General features: G+C 36.9%; 1 protein-coding gene across 2 annotated transcripts in view; it reads right to left on the bottom strand.

The window, feature by feature from the left end:
* Positions 1–306: 306 nt before the first annotated feature.
* The window catches only part of rora.S (RAR related orphan receptor A S homeolog), a 49,820-nt gene continuing 26,856 nt past the window's right edge, over positions 307–23,270 (bottom strand). For both annotated transcript variants that reach the window (XM_018255570.2, XM_018255571.2), the window contains 8 exons: positions 17,368–17,509; positions 16,826–17,200; positions 13,659–13,780; positions 11,177–11,309; positions 9,711–9,818; positions 7,979–8,089; positions 4,749–4,861; positions 307–3,820 (listed from right to left, as the gene is read on the bottom strand). In XM_018255570.2, the coding sequence (XP_018111059.1) occupies positions 3,656–3,820; positions 4,749–4,861; positions 7,979–8,089; positions 9,711–9,818; positions 11,177–11,309; positions 13,659–13,780; positions 16,826–17,200; positions 17,368–17,509 (1,269 nt within the window). In that variant the 3' untranslated portion in view covers positions 307–3,655. The remainder of the gene's footprint in view (positions 3,821–4,748; positions 4,862–7,978; positions 8,090–9,710; positions 9,819–11,176; positions 11,310–13,658; positions 13,781–16,825; positions 17,201–17,367; positions 17,510–23,270) is intronic.

Raw genomic sequence — 23,270 nt, 5'->3', positions numbered from 1 at the left:
GTGCCAAAAGTTAGTCACCCCCAAGTCACTAATTTTACTTACCTGACACCCCGGGCCAGTGCTCCTATCAGCAGAAAATGGCACTGGCCTGGGGTTCTTCTAGCAAGCACCATGGAGAGATCCTCTTCTTGCTTCTTCATGTCTTCTCATGGCTGCCCATGCGCAGTAGAGCAAAAAGCAGAACTTTAACGTAAAAGCCGCCTATTTCGCTCTACTGCACATGCGTCTGCCGCGTAAATTTGAAAACTGAAGCAGCAGGAAGAGGATCGCTCCATGGTGCTCACTAGAAGAACCTCAGGCCGATGCAGTTTTCTGCTGATAGGACCACCGGCCTGGGGTGTCATTTAAGTAAAAGTAGTCACATGGGGGTGCCTACGTTTTGGAACCCTGATTGTAAAATGGTATTTGTTCTCCTTTAAAGATGGCACAAGTTTTTCCAACTTAAAGCCCTGAACACAACTAGATCACTGTTTCCTACAATGGGTGGCTTGTTCTCCTAGTAAGGGACCAGTCTGAGGTCATTTAGTGTGAGACTTGAGGGGAATGCTGATTTTACTATCAAGGATATTTGGGGACGTATACCAGTGACCTTTAACCTGGGCATAGAAGCCAGACCATTTATAGTATGGGGCCAAAAGGCTGCCTGTCTGACTGATAATATGGCTGGAAATCGGTGTTGTCCTTTTCTGACAGGACTGTATAAGGCCTTATTACAATCTGTTGTTGGCCTGGTGATCATTTCTATTGGCAAATTTAGTTCTTATTCAAATACATGTTGGCCATCACTTGTGTACAAATATCTATCACTTAATAAACGACTTCTACCAACAATATTTTCTTTCAGATACTCTCCATGCCCTGGTAAAGAGCGTAGCACCATGGAGTTAAACCATAATGATACTGTTAACAATGCTGTTAGTGCAAAAGATATATAGAGGAGTGCAGTACTGTAGCACAAGCTGTTGCTTCTATTTGCTGCTCCATGTATAATACTGAAAGTCTCTATAGTGATATCTAACATGAAGAACACAAAGGAGCCGTTTCAAGGCATCACTTCTTGTTCACTGAGTTACCAAGTGCTACAAAAAGGTTCAAGTTAAGCAAGTATCATACAATTCCTGAGATTAAATAAATGACATGTTTTATAGCTTTGGGTAATTTGCAGGCATGGATTATTTGAGATATTTTAATGCATTTACATGTGTCCCTCATTTGCAATGGTCTTTCATAACAGAGAGTGTCTGGGATACTGCTTTCTCCTTATTAAATTAGGAACAGAAATGCACATACTGTATAAGAGCTTTAGTGATCAGTTTAGACTGGAAAATATAAAGTGCATTTCAGGGGTAATACCAAGCAGAAAAACACTCAATGCTCTCTTAAACATTAAGTACAGGATTCCGCTTGTAAGACTTTGGGTCTGGGTGCAGAGGCCAAAAAACCACAACTTGGGGAGGCAGAAAACCAATCCAGTCAAGAAACAAGTGAATATAAGAGTCCAGCAAAGGGCACAAAATGCATCAGCCAATGCCCAGGCTGCAGAAAACAAGCAGTCTTTCAAGACACATTCAAAAAGCTTTTGGTGGACTATGGTGTGTCAGCTCATACCTTTACTGTAGCCATTTTAGGAGTAAGGCAACAAGGATAATTCTGTCATTGCATTTTATCTTGTTCTTATTTCATAGTCTGTTCATAAGATAAAACAGGAAATTAAAAAAAAAAGTTTGTTTCTACAGTTGAATGTCTGTTTCCACTGGAAACAAGTCTAACACATTAGTATTACTCTGCATCTAAAAATGACTATATTGTGTGCCAGGTGCTTGTGAGGCCTTTCTCTAATGCTGAATGGATAGATACAAATGGCAAAATATGCTCACGTGTGTTAAATCTAAAATTTTAGGTCCATATTTTTCTATTCTGGTCTGTCATTAGGAGCTAATTTGTTTTATTATGATATGGTCTCCTTGCCAGCTAGGATCTTCAAAAAAAAGGGCCCCTTAACATCTGTTAATAGTGGGCAGATCTGCACCTAAGCAAAAACCCATGACAACCAATCTAATGTTTTGCAATCTAATGTTTTTGGCTGAAAAAAAGCCAATCACTGATTAGACATCTTCTAATTATCATTAATTACCATATTATAAAATATAATGTATTAAAGGTTAGTATGTTTTTACCAGACTGTTAATATGGTTAGAACTCACATAATATTTCCTATTTCTTTTATGAGCCAAGGCAGATTGCAGGGTAAATTCACAGCTATCTGCTTTGATAAATGTTGATATGTTTAAACCTTTGCTGTCAGAAACTTACTGACAGGCAGAAAGTTAAGAGTTTAGTTAGTAGGTAAGGTTGCCACCTGCCCAGCAAAAATGAAGCTTTATGCCAATGTTATTAACTGTATTTTTTGTAGAAAAGATAGAAACCCTAAGGGGGTCATTTACTAACAATCGACTTTTGATTTTTTTCCATGAATCTCTAAAAAGTTGTGGTTTTCTAATTTTTTTAAAAAAAAGTTTTAAAAATTGGAGATTTATTAAGTGTAAAAAAAACTTGAAAACCTCTTAACAAAACATCGGCAGGTAAAACTTCTCGAGGTCCTATAGAAGTCAATGGGAGCTGCGCTGAACCAATTGGAACGCTCTAAATCAATTCACACTTTTAGAGGTTTTCTATTTTTTTTTCCCCGCTAGGAATTGTCCCAAAAACTCGAATTGATTGGTTTGTAACCTGCAATAATTCCAAGTGGCTGCTTATAGGTGGCCTTCCCAAGGCAAAGTGATACAGTGACACCTAATGGATACATTTGACATTTACCACGTGAAACACAAGGTGACCTCAGCTTTTTTGTTCCTTTACACATCCAAATGCCTAGCTTATCAGAAGATCCATTCATTATTATGAAGGAATTACTTTCATCTCACTCAAGACTTATATAACTCCTTGCAACACCCAAACATTTATTCTACACACTAACTGGACCAGCTGTATTTTCTGTCCTCAGTCAGAGAAAAACAGCAGCAATTACCTCTATGCCATCTTCCTCCAGTATCTATTGCTTTTTCACTAAGTCTCAAATTTCAGATGTGCATTTGAAAGAAAAAAAACAAGCAAAGAGGGAAAAGAAACAGCCAAACACATTTCACTAAACAAGGGAGCGCGCATCAGGAAATAAGAAAACGGTGCAAAACAAATCCAGAAAAGTGCCTTATTGATTCAGACCAGATAAACTAAATCTGGCCCCTAAACTTTAAACAATATCTCCATATCCTAAAAAAAAAAAAAAAAAAAAAAAAAAAAAATGTTCATGCCCACATACCCTGTAATACATATATTTATTTATATATAAATATTTTACTTGTATTGCTAGAGACCTAAGAAGTCTCATGATTAAAATGCAGGAGTGGTTCTAGCTTAATAGCCTGCCCTGCAGTTGGTCCTTAAGCTCTTTCATTAGCCTTTTGTAAACAATAAACCTGATTGGTGGGATAGAAGGGCAAGGACAAAAGTCTGATCATGGCAGCCATCACCTTCCCCACTGACTCAGGTTTGTGTAAAGTGTCTTGGTTCCGCCTTTCTGTTTACATGCACATGTAATGTGTGCAAATGTATTTTTATGCAGGTGGGTAATCCAGATATTAGCCTAATGGTTTGTCTATCCATCCAGTTGCATTGCTGGTTCATATTCAGAGGTAAAAAGTTCCTTGTAGAGTGGTGGAAAGTGATGCCTGATGATGTCTGGGTATATTGCTTTGAATGCCATGAGTTTCTCTGCATGCCGTCCACATAATGCACGCAGTGTTGAGACTTTGCATATTAACTGGAAAACAAGAAACAAATGACATTTTTATATACAATCCATCACAGTGGTGGTTTCTTTCAGAGCTACTACTGACCTTCGATGCAGCAAAATCTTCTTTCAAATTTGAAGAGTGCAGTGTTTTACAGTATTCCAAATTAGGGATGCACCGAATCCAGGATTCGGTTCAGGATTCGGCCAGGATTAGGCTTTCTTCAGCAGGATTCAGATTCGGCTGAATCCTTCTGCCTGGCCGACCTAATTTGCATATGCAAATTATGGGCAGGGAGGGAAATCGCGTGTCTTTTTATCACAAAACAAGGAAGTAATAAATTTGCAAATTAGGATTCAGGGGTTCGGCCGAATCCAAAAGAGTGGATTCGGTGCATCCCTATTCCAAACCAGTTTAACCAAAAATGGAAACAGCATTTGTTATGCTGGGTAAGTTAGGGGTGCAGCAAATTCTCAAAATAATTTGCTTTTACTCCTCTGGGGCCTGCAGGTTTGTCCACCCTGTCCTCCACAAAGTGTAAAAATAAACCTCCCAAAAATTGTCCTACCTTCACTATAAAATGTGCTTCCCCTTTTTTCTTAGATTTACCATTTGCAAAATATATTTTAAAATGCTATACATGTAGAATGTAACAGTACACATACTAGAATATATACAAGTCCTCCATAGTTAATCCAGCTAATTAATGATGATTATTATTGTTATTATTATTACACAGCCAAATAATATATATTACATAAAGCGTCCATGGAACAACAATGGATATACGTGTAACCTAATAAATATCATTCATTCCGTGTTTATCATGTTCAAGTGAAAAGCAGCCAGCATTAAAGATTACCAATTTATTGAGTTGCAAATTATTTTGGCAGAGAAAACAAGTTAATCAAACTGATATAAATTTAATGTAGTTTGTGAGATTTCATATTAATTCACCTTTGTCAGAATACCATCCTCACGGTGATTTTTCTGCAAAACATGCTGTAGGGTCAGTTGAATCTTTTGCTGGAGCTTCTCAATCTTCATTTTCTCCTGAAGCCATGATCGGTCTAATAGAAAAAAAAAGCTGTCACTAGCGAATTTTTTGCACAATTTTTGTGCGAATTTTTTCCCAAATTTTTGTGGCTGTTGGCATGCAATAATCTAAAATATAAGGATCAGAATTTGATTTGACTCATACAGTATAAATAAGCAAATTTAGGTCTAATTAAGAGAAGAACCACAATTTATTAAAAAAAGATTATTGCAATAATCGAGCTCATACAATCACATGGAGGCACAACACAATATAAAATTACAATGCATAGATAGTAACCCAATACAGAAAGATATATTAGCAATGAAAGGAACGCACAACCCAAAGTTCACTATTACCTGGGTGCCAGTCCATATAATAAATAAAGCACAAGATGACAGCACTCCGTGGAATTTTACAGCCAAAACAACCAAAGAATGATCAAAGTTGAGGTACTGATCCAACATTTTGGCTCAGTACTAGAGCCTTCATCTTTCCCCTGACGAAGGCTCTAGTACGGAGCCGAAACGTTCGATTAAATAAACCTTAACTTTGATCATTCTTTTGTTGTTTCGGCTGTAAAATTCCTCGGAGTGCTGTCATTTTGTGCTATATATATATATATATACTACACAAAAGCCTTGATTATCTTGTAAATTATATCCTTATAAATGGTGAGTAGTGATGTCATTTTTGTCATGTGACTCACTAAAACTTGTGTATTATAATAAATAAAGTACCCCTTTGTTGGAAAATATGAGGATATTAGAAGTTACCTCGGAGTTCCATGACTTGTATAAAAGCACTCAGCCTTCGGCCTTGTGCTTTTATATGGTCATGGAACTCCTCTGTGGCTTATAATATCCTTATATTTTACAATAGGGGGTACTTTATTAAATATTTAATTATATATATATAAATGGTGCACTCTTGATCCTAGTGGATAATTGCATAACAATCACAAAGAAAGAACCGCACTCACAGGTCTTGTCAATGGTGAAAAAAATGCAAAAAACTTTTATTTCAACGTTTCGGCGCAATGACTTTCACTTCCTGAAGACGGCCCAAGTCATTGCGCCGAAACGTTGAAATAAAAGTTTTTTGCATTTTTTTCACCATTGACAAGACCTGTGAGTGCGGTTCTTTCTTTGTGATTATATATATATATATATATATATATATATATATATATATATATAGTGTCCAAAGAGGGCCGGCACTACTCGTCTGTAGGGTATAAAGTGCCTGGGTGCTGCGCCAAAATGGTAGGATATACAAAGAAGAAGGTAAGCACTCACAGGTCTTAAAATGTTCAAAAAGTGAAAATTTATTGAAGAATTTTTTCTGACGTTTCGGCTAAACCTATAGCCTTTCTCAAAGAGAAAGGCTATAGGTTTAGCCGAAACGTCAGAAAAAATTCTTCAATAAATTTTCACTTTTGAACATTTTAAGACCTGTGAGTGCTTACCTTCTTCTTTGTATATATATATATATATATATATATATATATATATATATATATATATATATATATATATATATATATATATATATATATATATACAAATCAATCAATCCATCAGTTGGTAAAACTTTCTATAATAAAAACTGAGGCAGTGCAAAGTTAAATGTTAAAATAAACGCATGGCTAGAAAGTGCCTACACAAAAAAGAATGATTCCCAAAGTAGGACACAGCTCGCCTTATAAGCTCTAAGTGAGTAGACTTAAGGTATGAAAGATCCGTTAACCGTAAGACCCTAGGTCCCGAGCATTCTGGATAACAGGTCTCATACCTACTGAACAATTCCTTTAATGTCTGTAAAAATCTTTTTGCAATTTTCAAAGTTATTGCACCAGTGATAGTAGAAGAGTATCCACAAAATGCCCCCTACCTCCCCACAAAGTGGAAACACGCATAGTCCACCATGTGATTGACATACGGATTTAGAAAGCCAGACATGTTTTGTGGGACTGTTCTTGGGTAAAAAAGTAGTACTCCTATGACTCTCTCCATGCAAAAGTCTGGGGTCAGTTTTTTGTTACAGGTAAGTCTAATACATCTTTTAGGGGGCTTCCTTTCCCAGCAGGTGAGCTAACTCAAATAGCTGACTCCAGTACAAACAATACAAATGAATCCAGTGCCGATTCTGTAGAATGAGCCATCTGCAATGACGCTCCCCCCCTCGCCAGCTTACCTGTCGGGAGGGGAGGCAGGAACACTAATGCAGAGAGCGCAATTGCGCTCTCTCGCGATAGTACAGCCGAATTTCTGGTTTAAAACCCGGAAATTCGGCTCTCAAATGTACCGGATCGGCTTTTTGCCACCCCTGGAAACCTCTCTGCCATCTCAGCTCGCCTCATTGGCGGAGTGCCCCTGAATGACTCCAGACACACCCTGTATGTTGTGAGAGAGAGTATTTCTGGTGATTTGGAAAAGAGGGAGCTTTAATACATCATCAAGGCAAAGGTGACCCCCCCCCAAAAGTGAGTCTTTGGGAGTGAGATGAATATTATATTAAATTATAATTTTTTGGTATTTCTCTTTTAAGTCATAAAACCACAATTTTTCAAACACATTTGTTACTCATATAAATAATCATAAATACTTCTATAATTATTGCTCTTTGTATAGGCCTAACCTTGCGCAAATACTGTATGTCTTAAAAACGTATTTCAGAATAAAGTAAAGGTAAAGCCAGCAAGCAAACCATGCAAAATGAACAGTCAATTATGATTCTAATTATAATTCTCTAAGATGTATATTGTATTGTATATGTATAGTGTATATTTGATATTTATATTGCTTGCTTGCCTTTTAGGAAATAATAACAACAGTTCAGGTGGAGTCAGTGGGATAAAGACAGCAAATGATGGACTGGATACAGCCTAAATATTTGTTACAACTAATATGTTGCAAAATAGTTAATTACCTTACTAATGCCTCATCCTCTTCAATTGATACTAAAATGTTACTTTGGTTTCCTTTTCTAGTTTTATTTTACATTTATATTACAAATGAAAGCAATATAGTGGCACTATCATTTCCCGATTTAAACTCATTAAATAAAACCTGGACCTGTGCAAAGTGCCCAAAGACATTGGCATAAGAGCAATATATGACACTCAAATTAGTGTGACAATGAAACATACCTCCAGACATCAGAACAAAGGCAGAGAAAAGGGCAATCTCATCCTCTGTTAAATGTAGAGAGCACAAACTCTTCCCAAACTCAAAGACACAACTTATAAAGTCTTCACATCCTGCAGAACAATGGTTTGTAGATGTGAGTGAAAGAAATCAGCCCAGTAGAGTGCAGCATGCAATAGAGATTTATTTTGTACACACCTACAAAATGCATCTAAGAAATATCAGCATTTCCCAGTTATATTCGAAAACAAATTGCCAGGTATTAGCAACAAAACTTGAATTTAATAGCACAACTATTATAATGACAAGCAGTCAATGATAATGTGTATAACCCACAAGAGCTCTCATGTATGTTATAGTGGTAGGACATGTCAGAACTAAGATCAGTAAAATGTGCAAAAACAGAAATAAGTATATTTGAAAGAAAAGACTTCAAAGAATTCAGGAAGAAGCTTTAAATAGATGATCAATTTAAAAGGAAACTATTGCAAAAATTTTAATTTAATATAAGCTTCAGCATACTGAAATAAGAAGCTTTCTAAATATAATCAGTTTCTAAAATAATCAAGTATATCTTCACTGTCCCTCTCTCAGCATCTGTTTTTATTCATTCTGTCTTGATTCAGGAGTTGGGTGTCAGATATTCATTGACAGTTAGATCCAATACATCCTATAGGGGGCTCCTTTTGCTTAGAAGATGTATTAGAGCTCACTCTATTAGACCAGACATCATGTCTCTCTATATGCAGGATTTGTGCAAAATGCAGATTTTGTTTGTACTGGAATCATTTATTCAGTGAGCTCTAATACATCTGCTAGGAGAGGAACCCCCCCCCCCCATAAGATATATTGGATCTAACTGTCAATGAATATCTGACACCCAACTGCTGCTGCATTATCATTTATTTATATAGCGCTGACAAGATACGCAGTGCTTTGCATGAAGACAGAATGAAGAGAAACAGATGCTGAGAGAGGGAAAGTGAAGATAATTAATAAAATGGCTTAAGACCCAAAGGCCTTTCTCAAAGTGCCAAAATCTACTATGGACATGCCTTAAAACCACAAACTGGAGGGAAATCAACAACTGCAGCATTATCACATCATTAGTAACCCCCAATTAAATATTTTCTTATAAATACATACATTCCATATGAAAACAATGTTCTCATTATTAAAAAGGTTAAATAACATTGTAACCCAATAGCATAATCATGTAACATTGTATACTGTTGTTACTGATGAGATCTCTAACATCAATCAAGCAATGTTTTTATGCCACTAAGGTAAAGATGGTCGGTCACAAGATACAAATCACTTAATTGATAAATCACTTAATTGATAAATTTGGATATCAAGCACTGATTGGAGAATTTGAATATGTAATGTTATTTAAGATTGGTCGAAATGGTTTTGTATCGACCTTGAGAAAGGTCCTAACAAGGACCAAACATTGGACATTGGTACAACACAATAAATAATTGAAGTTTTATATGGGAGTGCTGGTTCCTTGAATATATATATATATATATATATATATATATATATACACACACAAAATATTTAATTGATTGTATTTAGAATGTTTCTTATTGCAGTATGATGGAGCTTATATTTATTTTTCTTGATAGATCCCCTTTAATAATTTGGCTTTCACAAGCAGGGATACAAAATGAAATGTAGACATGGTGGCCGTGTTTGTACACAATAATTGTACATGTGAGGAAAACTTACCTAGGGCTTTGAAGACCTCTATGCCAGCATATTTGCCATCAAAATAGACTGTGTTATTCTGTGAATCAAAGGCACGACACATTCTGATAAATACAACTTCTAAAGAGCCTGCAGGGCAAAGAGAAAAAGGCAGGTCAGAGTCGGAGTAATAAATTAATTTAAAATACACTTTCTGTTCATTTCATTGTATTGGTTTCGCTTGGAGACAGCTTATAAATGGTAATAAATGGCTGAATTTGTACATAAAAGGGCAGAAGGTGCTTGAGTATACTACTTTAAGTTTAAAACAATAATTTGCTATTACAATGGTACATTGAGGATTGTGAATGGCTGCAGAGAAATGTTTCATAGGAAATGTATGTTCCTTTGCGTTTACATATTGCTGTTGTTGATGTTGAATGTAGATACACAGACACTTTAATAGTAATAATGCTAACCAGTGCTAACAGCGGCTTTGTGGTCAGCATTATTTCCTTGCAGTGCTGGGTTTATGTGTAAGAATCCCCTCTCCTTCCCATACCACCCATTTATCCACAGCAAATATTTAACTAACTTCAAGTCTCAGAAAAGAAAAGCACTGATCAGACAAAGTATGACTGCACATGTATAGAAGCTCTGGCAGCTGAGACACCCATACAGGACTGTGATTCCTGTCTGTTACTTGGGGGTGGCTAAACATACTTAAAAGCTGGGGTATAAAACCACACCATAATTGAAATACTTAAATAAATATAAAAAGACAACACCTCTATATGGTGATTATCTAAAAGTGTAGATACTGTGCAGGAGGGATTAAATTTCCAGGGTCTGTTGAAATGCAGTAGCAGGACTAGGGCATTATGCTCAGGTTAGAGCACAAAGTTTGTTGTGAGTGATACCCACTGAGGATTGTAAGCTGTCACAAGTGTTATATAAATTAATGCTGTGGGGCTAACAGTGAGCAAGTAAGAGAATGGCGGTACTAACATTTTTTTGCTGATTTGGTTCAGACTGTTGATGAAGGTGTTTAATCGACATTCAAAGTAATGGACTGATTAACTGTATAATACTAGATAATGTATTCTTTGTGCACTGTCCCTGTGTATTCTATTTTTTGTACATGCAGGAAATAGAGAGATGAGTAATTTGTGCCCATGGTCAACCCATGTAATACCCAGATTGTTTTGTGTGCTACTTGCAAACAGCTGACTTACGTGCGCAATTATGCTGTAACTCCGAGTAGCCTGTTCTTAGTCAACTGTAAAGCTAAGTGAATGGTAAATACGTGTATTTTTAATCTTTAAAAGAGTCAGTTTAAGAAACCCCCCTATTGTCTTAATAATCACAACTATAATAAATGGAAAATATATGGAAAAAACATCACTTAATTGAGCATGTAGAAACGTATTCATCTATGGAAGAAATTAAATTGGTTCTATCAGGATTTGTCTTTTTGCGGTGTGATTAATGGTAAATCACATATATACCTGCTTTCAGCAACACTATTTGGTCATTTTGACACAATTCCATAAATCCATCAATGCGTTTGGCAAACTCCACCACATACTGAATTGCCTCTGTGATCTTCACAGCACAAAGCTGCCACATCACTTCCCGCTGCTATGTTGAAAAAACAAGGCAAAGTAAATTCTCAAACAAAAAGTCTTTGCTTTAATATTCTTTTGAATATATTTCAGTCATATTAAAACCAACCTATATTATAAAACATTAGCAATCATACTTGTATAGCACATGGTATGGACAACTGTCTTAAAATACACGTAATAAAGATTCATAATATAATTTAATAAAAACTGCAAAAATGTTTTACGTTTTGAACAGCACTTGGCAGCAGAAAACGTTAGTCTATTTCTTGTCTGACAAGTGAATCATTTTAATGTTGTACGTTTTTAAACTTGCTTATATATTCACCATATGTGAATACATTTACTGAGTTAAGCTTGCCATAGACACAAAGATCAGATTTTCGGTGTGTACCGTGTGTGGAGAGTCCCAACATTTTGTGTCCGGCGGAGATCGGTCGTTTGGTCGATCGGACAGGTTAAAAGATTTCTGTCGGCTGTGGGTAATATCTCTGCGTGTATTGCCGATCGTACGATTTTTCAGTGGGAGACTGTCACTAGCTTTGATCGGACATAACTTTCATACGATTGCTGTCAGGGGCAGAACATCGGCTGATCTCTTCTTTTCTACTTTATTTGATCGGAATGGTTAAAGGCAGGTCGGGAGATGGGGAAGCCCGATCGTACGATGATTTGTACGATCGGATTATTGCGTCTTTGGCCAGCTTTAGTGTTCACAACAATAAACAGGAATGTCTGTTTATCACCTTTTTGTAAAGCAGTCTTCCACCTCTTTCCACAGCCTCTTTTGCATAAACAAAAATATAAAGGAAAGTAACTTTCCAAATCTAATCAAGATTTTCAATGGTTTTAAAGTTGTTCCTAAATGTAATGGCTATTGAAAGCAGGTTGTTTGCTTATGCCTTTGTTATCTGGGTCTGACAGGACTCAATTCTCCTCTAGCAGCTTTTATCAGCTGTTTTGCAACACTGTAATACATCTTTGGGGGGCTTGCGTTACTCAGAAGATGTTATTTGTTTTGAAAGAGTGAGCTGTAAACCACCTTACAGGCAATGGCAGCCTCCCCTCCTAAGATTTATTAGACCTAACTGTTAATCAAAATCCTGAATGAAGAGAGACTGCTGAGAGGTGGGTAATTAACATGATGATTTTAGAAACAGTACAGATATTTGAATGGATTATTTTTATAATATATATGTCGTTTTTTTATATTCATAACATGAAACTTACTTGTATTAAATGCCCATTTTTTGCCATAGTTCATTTTTAACATAAAAAGAGATTTAACAAAATAATAATGTTCTGCTCATCCTGACGGTACAGTATCATCAGTATGCATTAACCATAAGTAAAACAAGCCAAGAGTAATGTTTTTCAGAAGAGGACACAAAGATTAAAAAAATGCCCTCTAAAAAGAACATGCTGCCCTTCCCATGTTCCCCAAAGAGCATCTGGATAAGCCACCAGACATCTGGAATAACATTACATAGACATATGAATCAAATCTGTAACTTTGTGTAACAGTCCTTCAGCAAAACATTAACACTGTAAGAACCTACTGTCAAGCATGGTGACAAAGATATCAAGAATATATAGACGATTTGGATCTCCTCAATTGGAATAAGAGGTTTTAAATAGAAAATCCTAGAGCAAAACATCAATCTGTGCCTTAAAACTCAGCAGAAAGGTTTATGTAACAGGGTCATAGAAAGGTTCATGTAACAGGGTCATTAGGGGGTCTATTTATAACACTGTGAAACAGAATATTTACAGAAAAACTGTAGAAATATTGGCAGAGTTATATTCTGACAATTACAAAAAATTGCTACATTAGACTTTCATGGTATATCATTTTGGCCCTCAAGATAGCAGCTGGTATATTAGCTTGATGTGACACCACCTCCTGTCTTAGCCTCTCCCTGCTCAGTCATAGCTCTGGGCTCAGATTACAGCAGGGAGGAGAAGAGGAGCAAACTGATCATGCTCAAGCCCGTGGCCTGGAGGTTTAAGATGAAAGCAGGAAGTCTGATACGGAAGTCCATGTGTATACAATAGAAGGAAAGAAATGCAGTGTTTCTTTTGACAGAGAACTCAGAGCAGCATTACTTTAAGAGTTTACTAGTGCATGCATATAGACCTTTCTGATAAAGCTTACTTTAAACTTTTCTTCTCCTTTAAGTCTATTTTATACAGATTCCCTGCAAACATATGCTGATAGACAAATATTATGGGTGTTTTATCCCTAAAAATCTTTTAAGTCTTTTGAGAACAGCAGCACTGGGGCAAAACAAGATTAACATGATATATATTGCAGCTCAGCTCATCACAAGATTTTGGCATCCTGCCTTCTATCTGTGCCCCTTACCTTGCTCTGGTAGTTATCAATCTCTTCCTGAAGGAAAGTCTGCCACATAAGCTGCTGAAGCTCTTCCCGTAAATACTGGCAAGTCTCCATGTGGGACTTAGAGATATTCTGAGCAAGATGTTCTGAGACAGAAGGAGAGAAGGGAAAATAATAAAGGTAGGAGTATCTACTAAGGTCACAATAATTATAGTCCGTTAAAGTACAAATGCATTCTTTCAACTATTTTCACCTTGTAACCAAGAATGAATCTGATCCGATGATTCTGAATCATGCTTTCTATTGTTACCTGCCACATAGGTGTACATCTATGTTATCCTTTAAAACTGATAAAGGTCTTTCAAGATACAGCATTTCAAGTTCCACAATTATATATTGCTCATAATCAGCGGTGCCTTTAACTGGGAGCTTACATATTTATTGGAATATGAATGAAAAAATATCTGATCCATCCAGATCAATTATATTTTCTCATTCTTTCACCGCAGGATAAAATTAGTTTATTGGCATACCACTGTGAACATGCTTAAAAAACATGAGCCTAATGTGGGGTTTCACTGGAAGAAAAACAATGTAACTCTAGGGTATTCCATGCATTCAAATAGCTGAAATTGTTACATGTCCCTAAAGCAATGGCTCTTTTCTGGCAAATGTAACTTCCTCTTGCATATTACTAGCTAAATGAAACAAATTTTTACCAACATGCTAGATTTCAATCATGTTTTAAGTGAAAAACATCACCACCTATTTAACAGAAATATCAGGAGAGGTCAGGGGAGTTTTCTCTGTAGTTTTGAAGGTTTGGTTGGTGAGCTTACAACTGTGTATCTGTCCTGCTGTCTGTATCATGTACACTGTGATATTCTGATACAATATCCAATTGGTCTACATTTTTTAAATATTAGCATTTTATTTAGCATGAAATAAATGTATGAAATACTGTATCAGCAGTTGCCCTTGTTTTTAAATGCTTTCATCTTTGTTCTTATTAACATACTTCTGAGTTAAAGGAGAAGTCAACCCCTTCGGCGCTAAAATCCCTCCCCCTCCCCTGTGTTGCCCCCCTCCCTCCTCCCCCCTGGCCTACCTACCCCCCCCCGGGCAAATGCCCCTAAATTGCTACTTACCCCTTGGCCCAGGTCCTGTCCACAGAGTTTACAGGCACCATCTTCTCCCGTGCGGTCTTCTTCCTGGATTGCCCGGCGTTTGTCGGCGCATGCGCAGTACAAACATTTGTCCGGTTCAGCTCTACTGCGTATGCGCCGCCAAACGCCGGGCAATCCAGGAAGAGGACCGCACAGGAGAAGATGGCGTCTGTGAACTCTGTGGACAGGACCTGCGCCAAGGGGTAAGTAGCAACTTTGGGGCATTTGCCCGGTGGGGGGGAAGGAGGGAGGGATTTTAGCACCGAAGGGGTTTAGTTCTCCTTTAAGCCACATTTTCTTCATAAGGGAATAAAAAGTACAGTAATGCTTTATAGTATTTTAAATGACAACCTTTTCTGGGGTCTTATCAAAAGAATGAACATCTCAATCTACGCTCAAGTACTGAATGTAAAGTACTTTTTTCAAAATGTGAGATTAGAGCTCACAACAGGCATACTCATCCACTTTCTATTCATTCCTATGGGATTTTAGAAGTGTATTTATCAAATTGATCAGTGGGTGAAAGTTGGAGACTTGTTTCTAAAAATTCTCATTTTAGTGGTTTTAGAGGTTTTTGAAACCGCAACTAACATTCACAAATGTCATGGGATTTATTAAAAAATCTGAATATAAAAAGTATGAACAAATAAAACGATGAATGATCGGAAAAATAATTATGAATACCTCGAAAACTTACTATAATACTATAGCGGAAAAATTTTCTTTTTCAAAAACCTCAAGAGTCCAAATTGATTAAAAGCTGTCCAATCAGATCAGTGCAGCTTCCAGTGACTTTTATAAGACCGTGACAAACTTTACTTGGTGAATTTTTGTATTAGAGGTTTTCGTTGTTTTTATACTTAATAAATCTCAAATTTTAGAGGTTTTAAGAAAAACAGAAAAAGCATGAATTGAGATTCATGGAAAAAATAGAAATTGGATTATTAGTGAATGGCCCTATAGAATTCACCATTTGATAAATATGCATCTAAAAATCCCACAGGAATGACTAGAAACTGGATGAGTTTTTCTGTAGTGAGTTCTAATCTCACATTTAAATCTGCCCCTTAGAGTGTTTCTTGCCATACACTGTTTATCTCTGGCCCACTCTTTTTTTTCTGTAACTTGAGGAAGGCTGGAAGTCCAACTAAAACGTCAGTTTTGCCTCAATACACCACTTTTAAATATTTTTATTTATATAACACTACATATGTATGCAGAGATGTACGGCAGAACGATAATTTAATAGAACAAACAAGGATCAATATAATATTCAATACAAATAAAAACAAAGTACAGTTACAGGGGCCGATTTACTTTTGGTTTCCACATCCAAATACCTTGGCTTGCTGCAGATATTTTTTTCCTGACAAAATAAAAAAACACGCTCTGCAGCTTTTAGGTGCCAAGCTTTTTATATTTTTGAATAACCTGGTTATAACCCGGAATAACTGGGTAAATGTTCATTTGCAACAAAACATTAAATTAGATAATGTTCCAGGGGTGCTTGTACTTGGAACATGGGAAGGCACATTTATCAAAGGTCGTATTTCGAATTTATATGGGTTTTTAATAACTCCCATGAACTCAAAATCAATTAAAAATAATTATTTTGTAGAACTCGGGTAAATATGATGGACCCAAAAACATTTTCTCTGAGAAAAACTTGATAAGAGTTTTTTGTCCCCGAAAAAAAACTTGAATGTCAGGAAGGGTGCAAACAACTCCAAATTAATCCCAGGACATCCTCCATGGACTGAAACAGCAATTCAGGAGGTTTTCGGTGGCAAATGGTTGAATTTGAGTACTTAAAGGGCCAGAGTATGATAAATCTCGAAAACAATTCCCTAGTCAGATTTGACAGTTTTGGCCATAAAAAATTTGGAACATTCAAATGATCAATTCCTTTAAAGCATCCCTAGTAGGAAAGTTATAAACTTGTTAACTACCTGGCAGTAATATTGCTCGATAAGTATCTGGGCAAGACTGAGTATAGCAAGAAACTTTAATCCTATATCAACTCACCAAGTTCTGCCATAGAAATTGTTGGAGATGTCTCGCCATTGGTGAAGGAGCAATATGGAAAGAAAGAAGATGCAGGTGTATAGTCACATAGGGGCTCTGGTTTTATGCCATTAACATCCAGGCCTGACTGATCAGGGGATGGCTGGATATCTAAATAAACAGCTGAATCATTTTTGCTTTCTTCTTCCATATATCCACCTAAGTCATCATGAAGTTCAGTGAGACCATTTAGGGTTAGCCCATAACCTGCAGGATTCAAAGGTTCCGCCTCTCCTGGTGGCTGCTGGTGGTCTCTCTGTTGCTGCATGCGATGTTTCTGTACCTCTGCATACAAACTGTCCCTCTGCTTTTTGGACATACGACCAAACTTCACAGCTGCAAAGTAATACAATAGCATAACATGGTATGATCAGACAACCAACAAACTCTGCCATAAAAATGTTATTTTTTTCACAGAAAATCAACACCCACTGATCACTGCTGGTAAACTAATGTAGGTATTACCAACTTATCTTAATTAAAATGAGAAAATCACAACTTACCATCCCGCGACATGCCCACAGTGAGGCATTTCTGCAGCCGACAATGCTGACAACGATTCCTGCTTGTTCTGTCAATCAAACAGTTCTTCTGTCGTGGACATGAATACGTTGCATTACTCTGCTGGCTTCGTCGGAAGAAACCCTGTGTATAAACAAAAACGATGAAACTGCCTGAACATACCAATATAATATATAGGGTTTTCCTCAAAGGTTATTTATTCATTATAAACAAACATTTGGAAGGAAAAACAACACTTTCTTGAAGCCAACAACAGAGGCTTTGACACCATTATTTACCTTCAGCTCAAGCTAAGTAATAAACAGCACAGAGGGAGCCACTGGAGCAGTGGTCACATCTACTGAAGAGTTATGAAGACTACAACGTCCCTATAAATTTACCTCAGGTTTGCTTTCTGATAAACATCTATGTTTTATTTTTACAGTTCAATTACAGAGTTTCTTCAAACCAGGGATACACCCAATCCATAATTTTTTTAGTTAAACCAAATATAGTAACTTCAGCTAAAGATTGAGCCTAACTCAGAACTGAATCAACCCTAATCTTCATATTCAGGTTTAATTTTTTTTTTTTTTTTTTTTTAAAATGGTTTGTGGACAAAAATGTGCCACGCTTAATTGTCTGGAGCTTTAAAGTCACACGATCTTCAATCAAATCTAAACATATTCTAAAGCGTATTCTTTCGGGGCTCAATGCCGACCCGAAACCTGCGGGAGCATGTGCAGTTGGGCCAAGTCAGGAATCAGCTTCAACTGTGCATGCTCAAATCGGCGTTTAGACCCAAAAGAATTAGAACCGGTGGAAGATAGTGCCCAAGAGCTCTGTTCTACATTTTATATTTAGATTTTAAGTGGTTGTTTTTTGGTACAGGGGGTGGGGTTTACATCTCATTTAGTAATTAATAAAATTGATTAGGAAGAATTTTTACTACAAAATAACTTTTTCCATTTGTAATATTATATAGTATATTTTTTTAGAGATTTTTTTAGCAATTAATTAAACAATGCTTAATTTTTCTACTAGTTGCGGAAGTCCCAATAGCTGCAATTTATGTCCTGTGGAGGAACCATAGGCTCGGGATCAGTGTGAGGTGTTCCTGTGCAAAGGGTATATAAGGAGTGGAATCTCTTTGGTTTCCACTTCAGGAGGGGGTGGATGTGCTGATGAGACTGGAGCATAAGGCTGCAGTAAGAAGCATTAAGTCCTATTAATTTAAGGTTAAATTTTAGAGGTTTTTGAAACCACGATTAAATTCTATTCCTCTAAAACTATGATTCAAATGTAAAAAGTACGTACAAAAAAAAATGCTCAACGATAAACTAAAAAATAAGAATATTTCCAAAACTCTAAAAAGTTTAGTTTTTTTGCATAATTACTAGCAACAAACCCAGAAAAGTCTAAATTTATTTCAAATGGCCCAATAGGATCAGCGCAGCTACCACTCACTGGCTTCTCTGGGACCTCTACAGCTTTTACTTGGTGCAGTTTTGTATTAGAGATTTCTGTGGTTTTTACACTAAATAAATTTCAAATGTTTTTGAGTTTTAGAGGAATACAAAAAAAAACTGATTTTAAGATTATTTTTAGAATAGGATTCCTGAAAAAAATAGAAATCCCAAACTTAGTAAATCGACCCCATAGTGTTCTATGTGAAGGAGAACACTAAGGGGGCCATTTACTAACAAGCAAATTTGTTTTTTTTTTCCACATATCTCAAAAAATTTGTTGTTTTCCTATTTTTCTAAAAATCTTTTCAAGATTTATTAAGGAGGTTATTTATCAAAGTCCGATTTTTTTTCTGATCGGACTTTTAAAGGGGAAAAATCTTTTTTTACATTTAGTAAGCTCCGATGGTGTTAAAATTCTGAATATAAAAGTACTCATGCCGAGTTCATGTAGAAGTTAATGGCAGATGTCCTGTTGATATCCTAATCTGTGCTGTGTTTCATTCAATAATCCGAAAATGTTGTGGTTTTCAGGCATCAAGTCCAAAAAAGTCACAGTTAGAAAACCTCTAAGGAGAAACTTTGCAAAGTAAAAGTGGTTGAGATCCTAGAGAAGTGAATGGGAGCTGCCCTGATCTTATTGTACCATTTTAAATCAATTCCGATTTTAGAGGTTTTTGGATTTTTTCTTTGCTAGAAATTGTCTGAAAAACTTGCATTTTTAGAGGTTTTCAAGGTGTTCATGGTGTATGTGCCCTTGAGTAATCATAAATAGAAAATTGCCATTTTGAAAAATAAGGTTGGTTCAAGGCAACAGATGTAAAAGGGCAATATTTACCATATTTTAATATCTATCAGTTTGGAAATATTCTTTAATATGCCACTCAATTTGAAATAAACTATCTGTTGCTTAAGTATTGATTTTGGTGATATAGGTTTCCTTTAATAAATTCAATGACAATCGTGGTTTTTGAGTTTGTGAGTACCTGACCTGTAAATGGGGTTCCAAAATAAGATATAAATATATATATATATATATATATATATATATATATAAAAATATATATATATTTATATAAACATTGAATTGTTTAGAATTAGTTCAAGTCCTACTCTGAGCACATACCTTGAGTTGGAAGACATAGCTAAGTTTGGCCTCTCTGTGTTCTAATGACAATTCCTAGCTAATGAATGGACTCCTGGAGTTCATTACCATACCCAATTCCTCTTCTGTATACACATATGTCTTAATTAGATGCTCATTGGCTGTTTAATTACAAGGAAGCAGCTGCCAGCTGCCAGGCCTTTCTGTACCGGCGGGCACGCTGAGAAGTCTCCACTCCAGTGGGTGACAAGGAGACTCTCCGAAAGCTGCGTGATTTATGGCTGGCTGCGGAAGAATCCTCTGGCTCATTAATCTCTCAAATAGGGGCTGCAATTAAAATGTAGTGCTTTTTCCGACCAAAAGGACAATTTTTTATTCCCAATGGTGAATGGAATAATCCAAGCAGAGTTCTAAGTGAAGAACTTCCAGATTATGTGTGTATATGTATGCATTTAAATACATTTCCACCACATACAGCACTGTATACTAATAGCAATGTGTGTGTGTGTGTAGATATATAGATAGAGATAAATAGATATAAATAGATATAGTTATAGGATCTATTATATTGGGATCTGGGGTTTTCTGCATAAGAGATCTTTCCACACTTTGGCTCATCATAGTGACCGCCATATAATTGCTTTGTTACCAGCATAGATCTATGTAGCTTAGGATCAAGTACAATGTACTGTTTTATTATTACAGCGGAAAAGGACATTTTTAAATGATCGTATTAAATTGATTTGTGTCAAACAGCCTCAACCAAAAAAAATGCAGACAGATTGGTACTAACTAGCGAAACTGAAGGATGTGAATGTTATTCTGTCATATTTTATTTCTATTTCCATAACCTCTGATCAAACTTAAATGATGTGCAGATTGCTGTCACACAACTGTTCAGATTTCTTTTTTTTTAATGAGAGAAATGTTTACACACAAAATGAAGACCCCTCTAGATTGTAAGTCCTTTATAAGCCCTCATTATAGCCCCGATTTTTATATGTCAGCTCACAGTCCTGGGTTTCTTATTGAAATGCCCTGAGGATTCACTTTGGACCATGGACGTATTAGTTCCCAGGTGATACTTGCCCAGCGTCGGACTGGAACGGAGGGATGCCGGGAAAAAACGCAATGGGCCCCAGCCCTTGTGAGCCCCGCCGGCCCAGACCCCCTACGATCCTGATCTCTGGCCCTCTCCGCACACTCCACCCGCTTGCCCCACCCACTTCACCCACTTGCCCCACCTTCTCACTCGCTTGCATGAAGTAGCTATGCTCCAAGGGGGACGGGAGAGGGTGGTTTGCTGGGGAGGGAGGACTGTGACTGGGGAGGTGGGGCCTTGGGGGGGTGTGGGGGCCCCTGATGTGGCAGCCCCGGTGGGGCCTGACCCCCCCAGTCCGACCCTGTACTTGCCTAACAGCAATTTTTAGAATTGGCTATAAAATAGCTATGAATAAAATAACTTAGGTTTTAAACTTTCTTCAGACACCACTTTACCAGGAGTAAGTAGGAGAGTAGGAGGAGAGGGTGTACTGCCAGTTTTCTTTATTTTGAAAAAAGTAATATTAACTATTGTAAACTGGTTATAAATTTATAGATGTTTATGATACTATAGAACTATATAACTATATAATACACAAAAGCCATGAATATCTTGTAAATTATTTCCTTATAAACGGTGATTCTGATGTCATCAGTTATAAACGGTGAGTTCTGATGTCATTTCTGTCACATGACTCACTGAAACTTGTGTATTATAATAAATAAAGTACCCCCAGTTGCAAAATATGAGGATATTAGAAGTTACCTTGGAGTTCCATGACCTGTATAAAAACACTCGGCCGGTCATGAAACTCCTCGGTAACTTATAATATCCTTATATTTTACAAGAGGGGGTACTTTATTTACTATATATACTATATGTAAACTAAACCAGGACTAAAATTACATAACCAAATCAAAGGTAAGGCATTGCATAAACACGCCTCCTAGATTTATGGTGATTGGACATGCATTTGTGAGATATAGCAAAATGATGGTTGCCACCTTTCAATGGCCCTCTATCCAGGCAGGAGGAAGAGCCATGATGTCAGACGGGTGGGCCAGTGATGCTGCTGCAGTGCGAGAGCTGCCATGGCGCAGGACTATGATGCAATTGGCTGATCGCCATGTCGGTCAAGGGAGATCCTGCCCGGTTTTCCTTATTTGGAAAACAGGGCAGACTGTCTTGACCCAGGCAGCCCTTCTGAAAACTGGGCTGATTGGGTCAAATCCGGACAGGTGCCAACCCTAAGCAAAATGTCATGAGCATAAAAGAGCAAGTGTTTTCAAGCTGTTTGAACCTTGAAACCCTGAATAGTTGGTTAATCGGCAAAGCAAGTGGTTTATAAAAGACAGCATAACAGGCAGCCCCTGATGAGGTCTTCTAATTAGTCAGAAAGGGAGCAGACTGAACATTAATTTGGACCCTTGTAGTTGGTGCTGGAATTAGCTGGAATTATTTTACCCATTTACAATAATATGAGCTAATGCAACTCTACGGAGAACCTCTAAATATCACAGTTAAAGGGTTATTTATAATGTTCTTTTTTGGCGATTTGATTTATTTTTCTTCAACTTTGTCACATAGTTTTACTCAGTGTAGCGCTTCCAACTTTCTCATGGAGTGATATAACAAAAACAAATATAAATAGTGAAGTCCTGCAGGAAATGTCTGGCAACCACATAAGCTACCTGGAGGGCCACATCTAACTCACAAGGTCAGCACTGTAATACTGAACAATTTTTTCGGTATAGTCTTTTTATTACCAAATTACACTGTGTATATTGCAAATAATTCATGCTACTATCTCAGTATTTTTAGTTGTAATATTGGTGTGTTGGCAGCCACCCCAGGTCATTGTGCCCGATTCTGTGCTTTCAGCAAAAGCCAGCACTTTACATGGGAACTGCTTTCAGATGAGCGATTGGTTCTACTACTCAGTATAACTGGAGTCATGACCAGATTTGGGTGTTTTACTATTAAGTGATATTCTAATATCTACCACTAAGTGTGGAGCATTTTTAGCAAAGCAGGTGTAAGAAAGCAGTTACTTTTACATTGTTCTGTTGATCAGCTGCTGGGGGGGAAGAGGACGGGGTGATATAACTCCAACTTGCAGTGTAGCAGTACAGAGTGATTGAAGTTTATTAGAGTTAGTCAGAGAAATGCAAAAATGTAAAAATTAGCAAAATGGCTTTCAACACAGGATTCTGCTGGAGGAGTGCTCTTAACTAATGCATTTTGTAAAAAACATGTTTTACTGTGTCAGAATCAAATCTGGCCATACACTGT

Source organism: Xenopus laevis, chromosome 3S (assembly GCF_017654675.1).
Source record: "Xenopus laevis strain J_2021 chromosome 3S, Xenopus_laevis_v10.1, whole genome shotgun sequence".
NCBI classification, from domain to species: domain Eukaryota; kingdom Metazoa; phylum Chordata; class Amphibia; order Anura; family Pipidae; genus Xenopus; species Xenopus laevis.
This window is presented reverse-complemented; position numbering and strand designations above follow the sequence as displayed.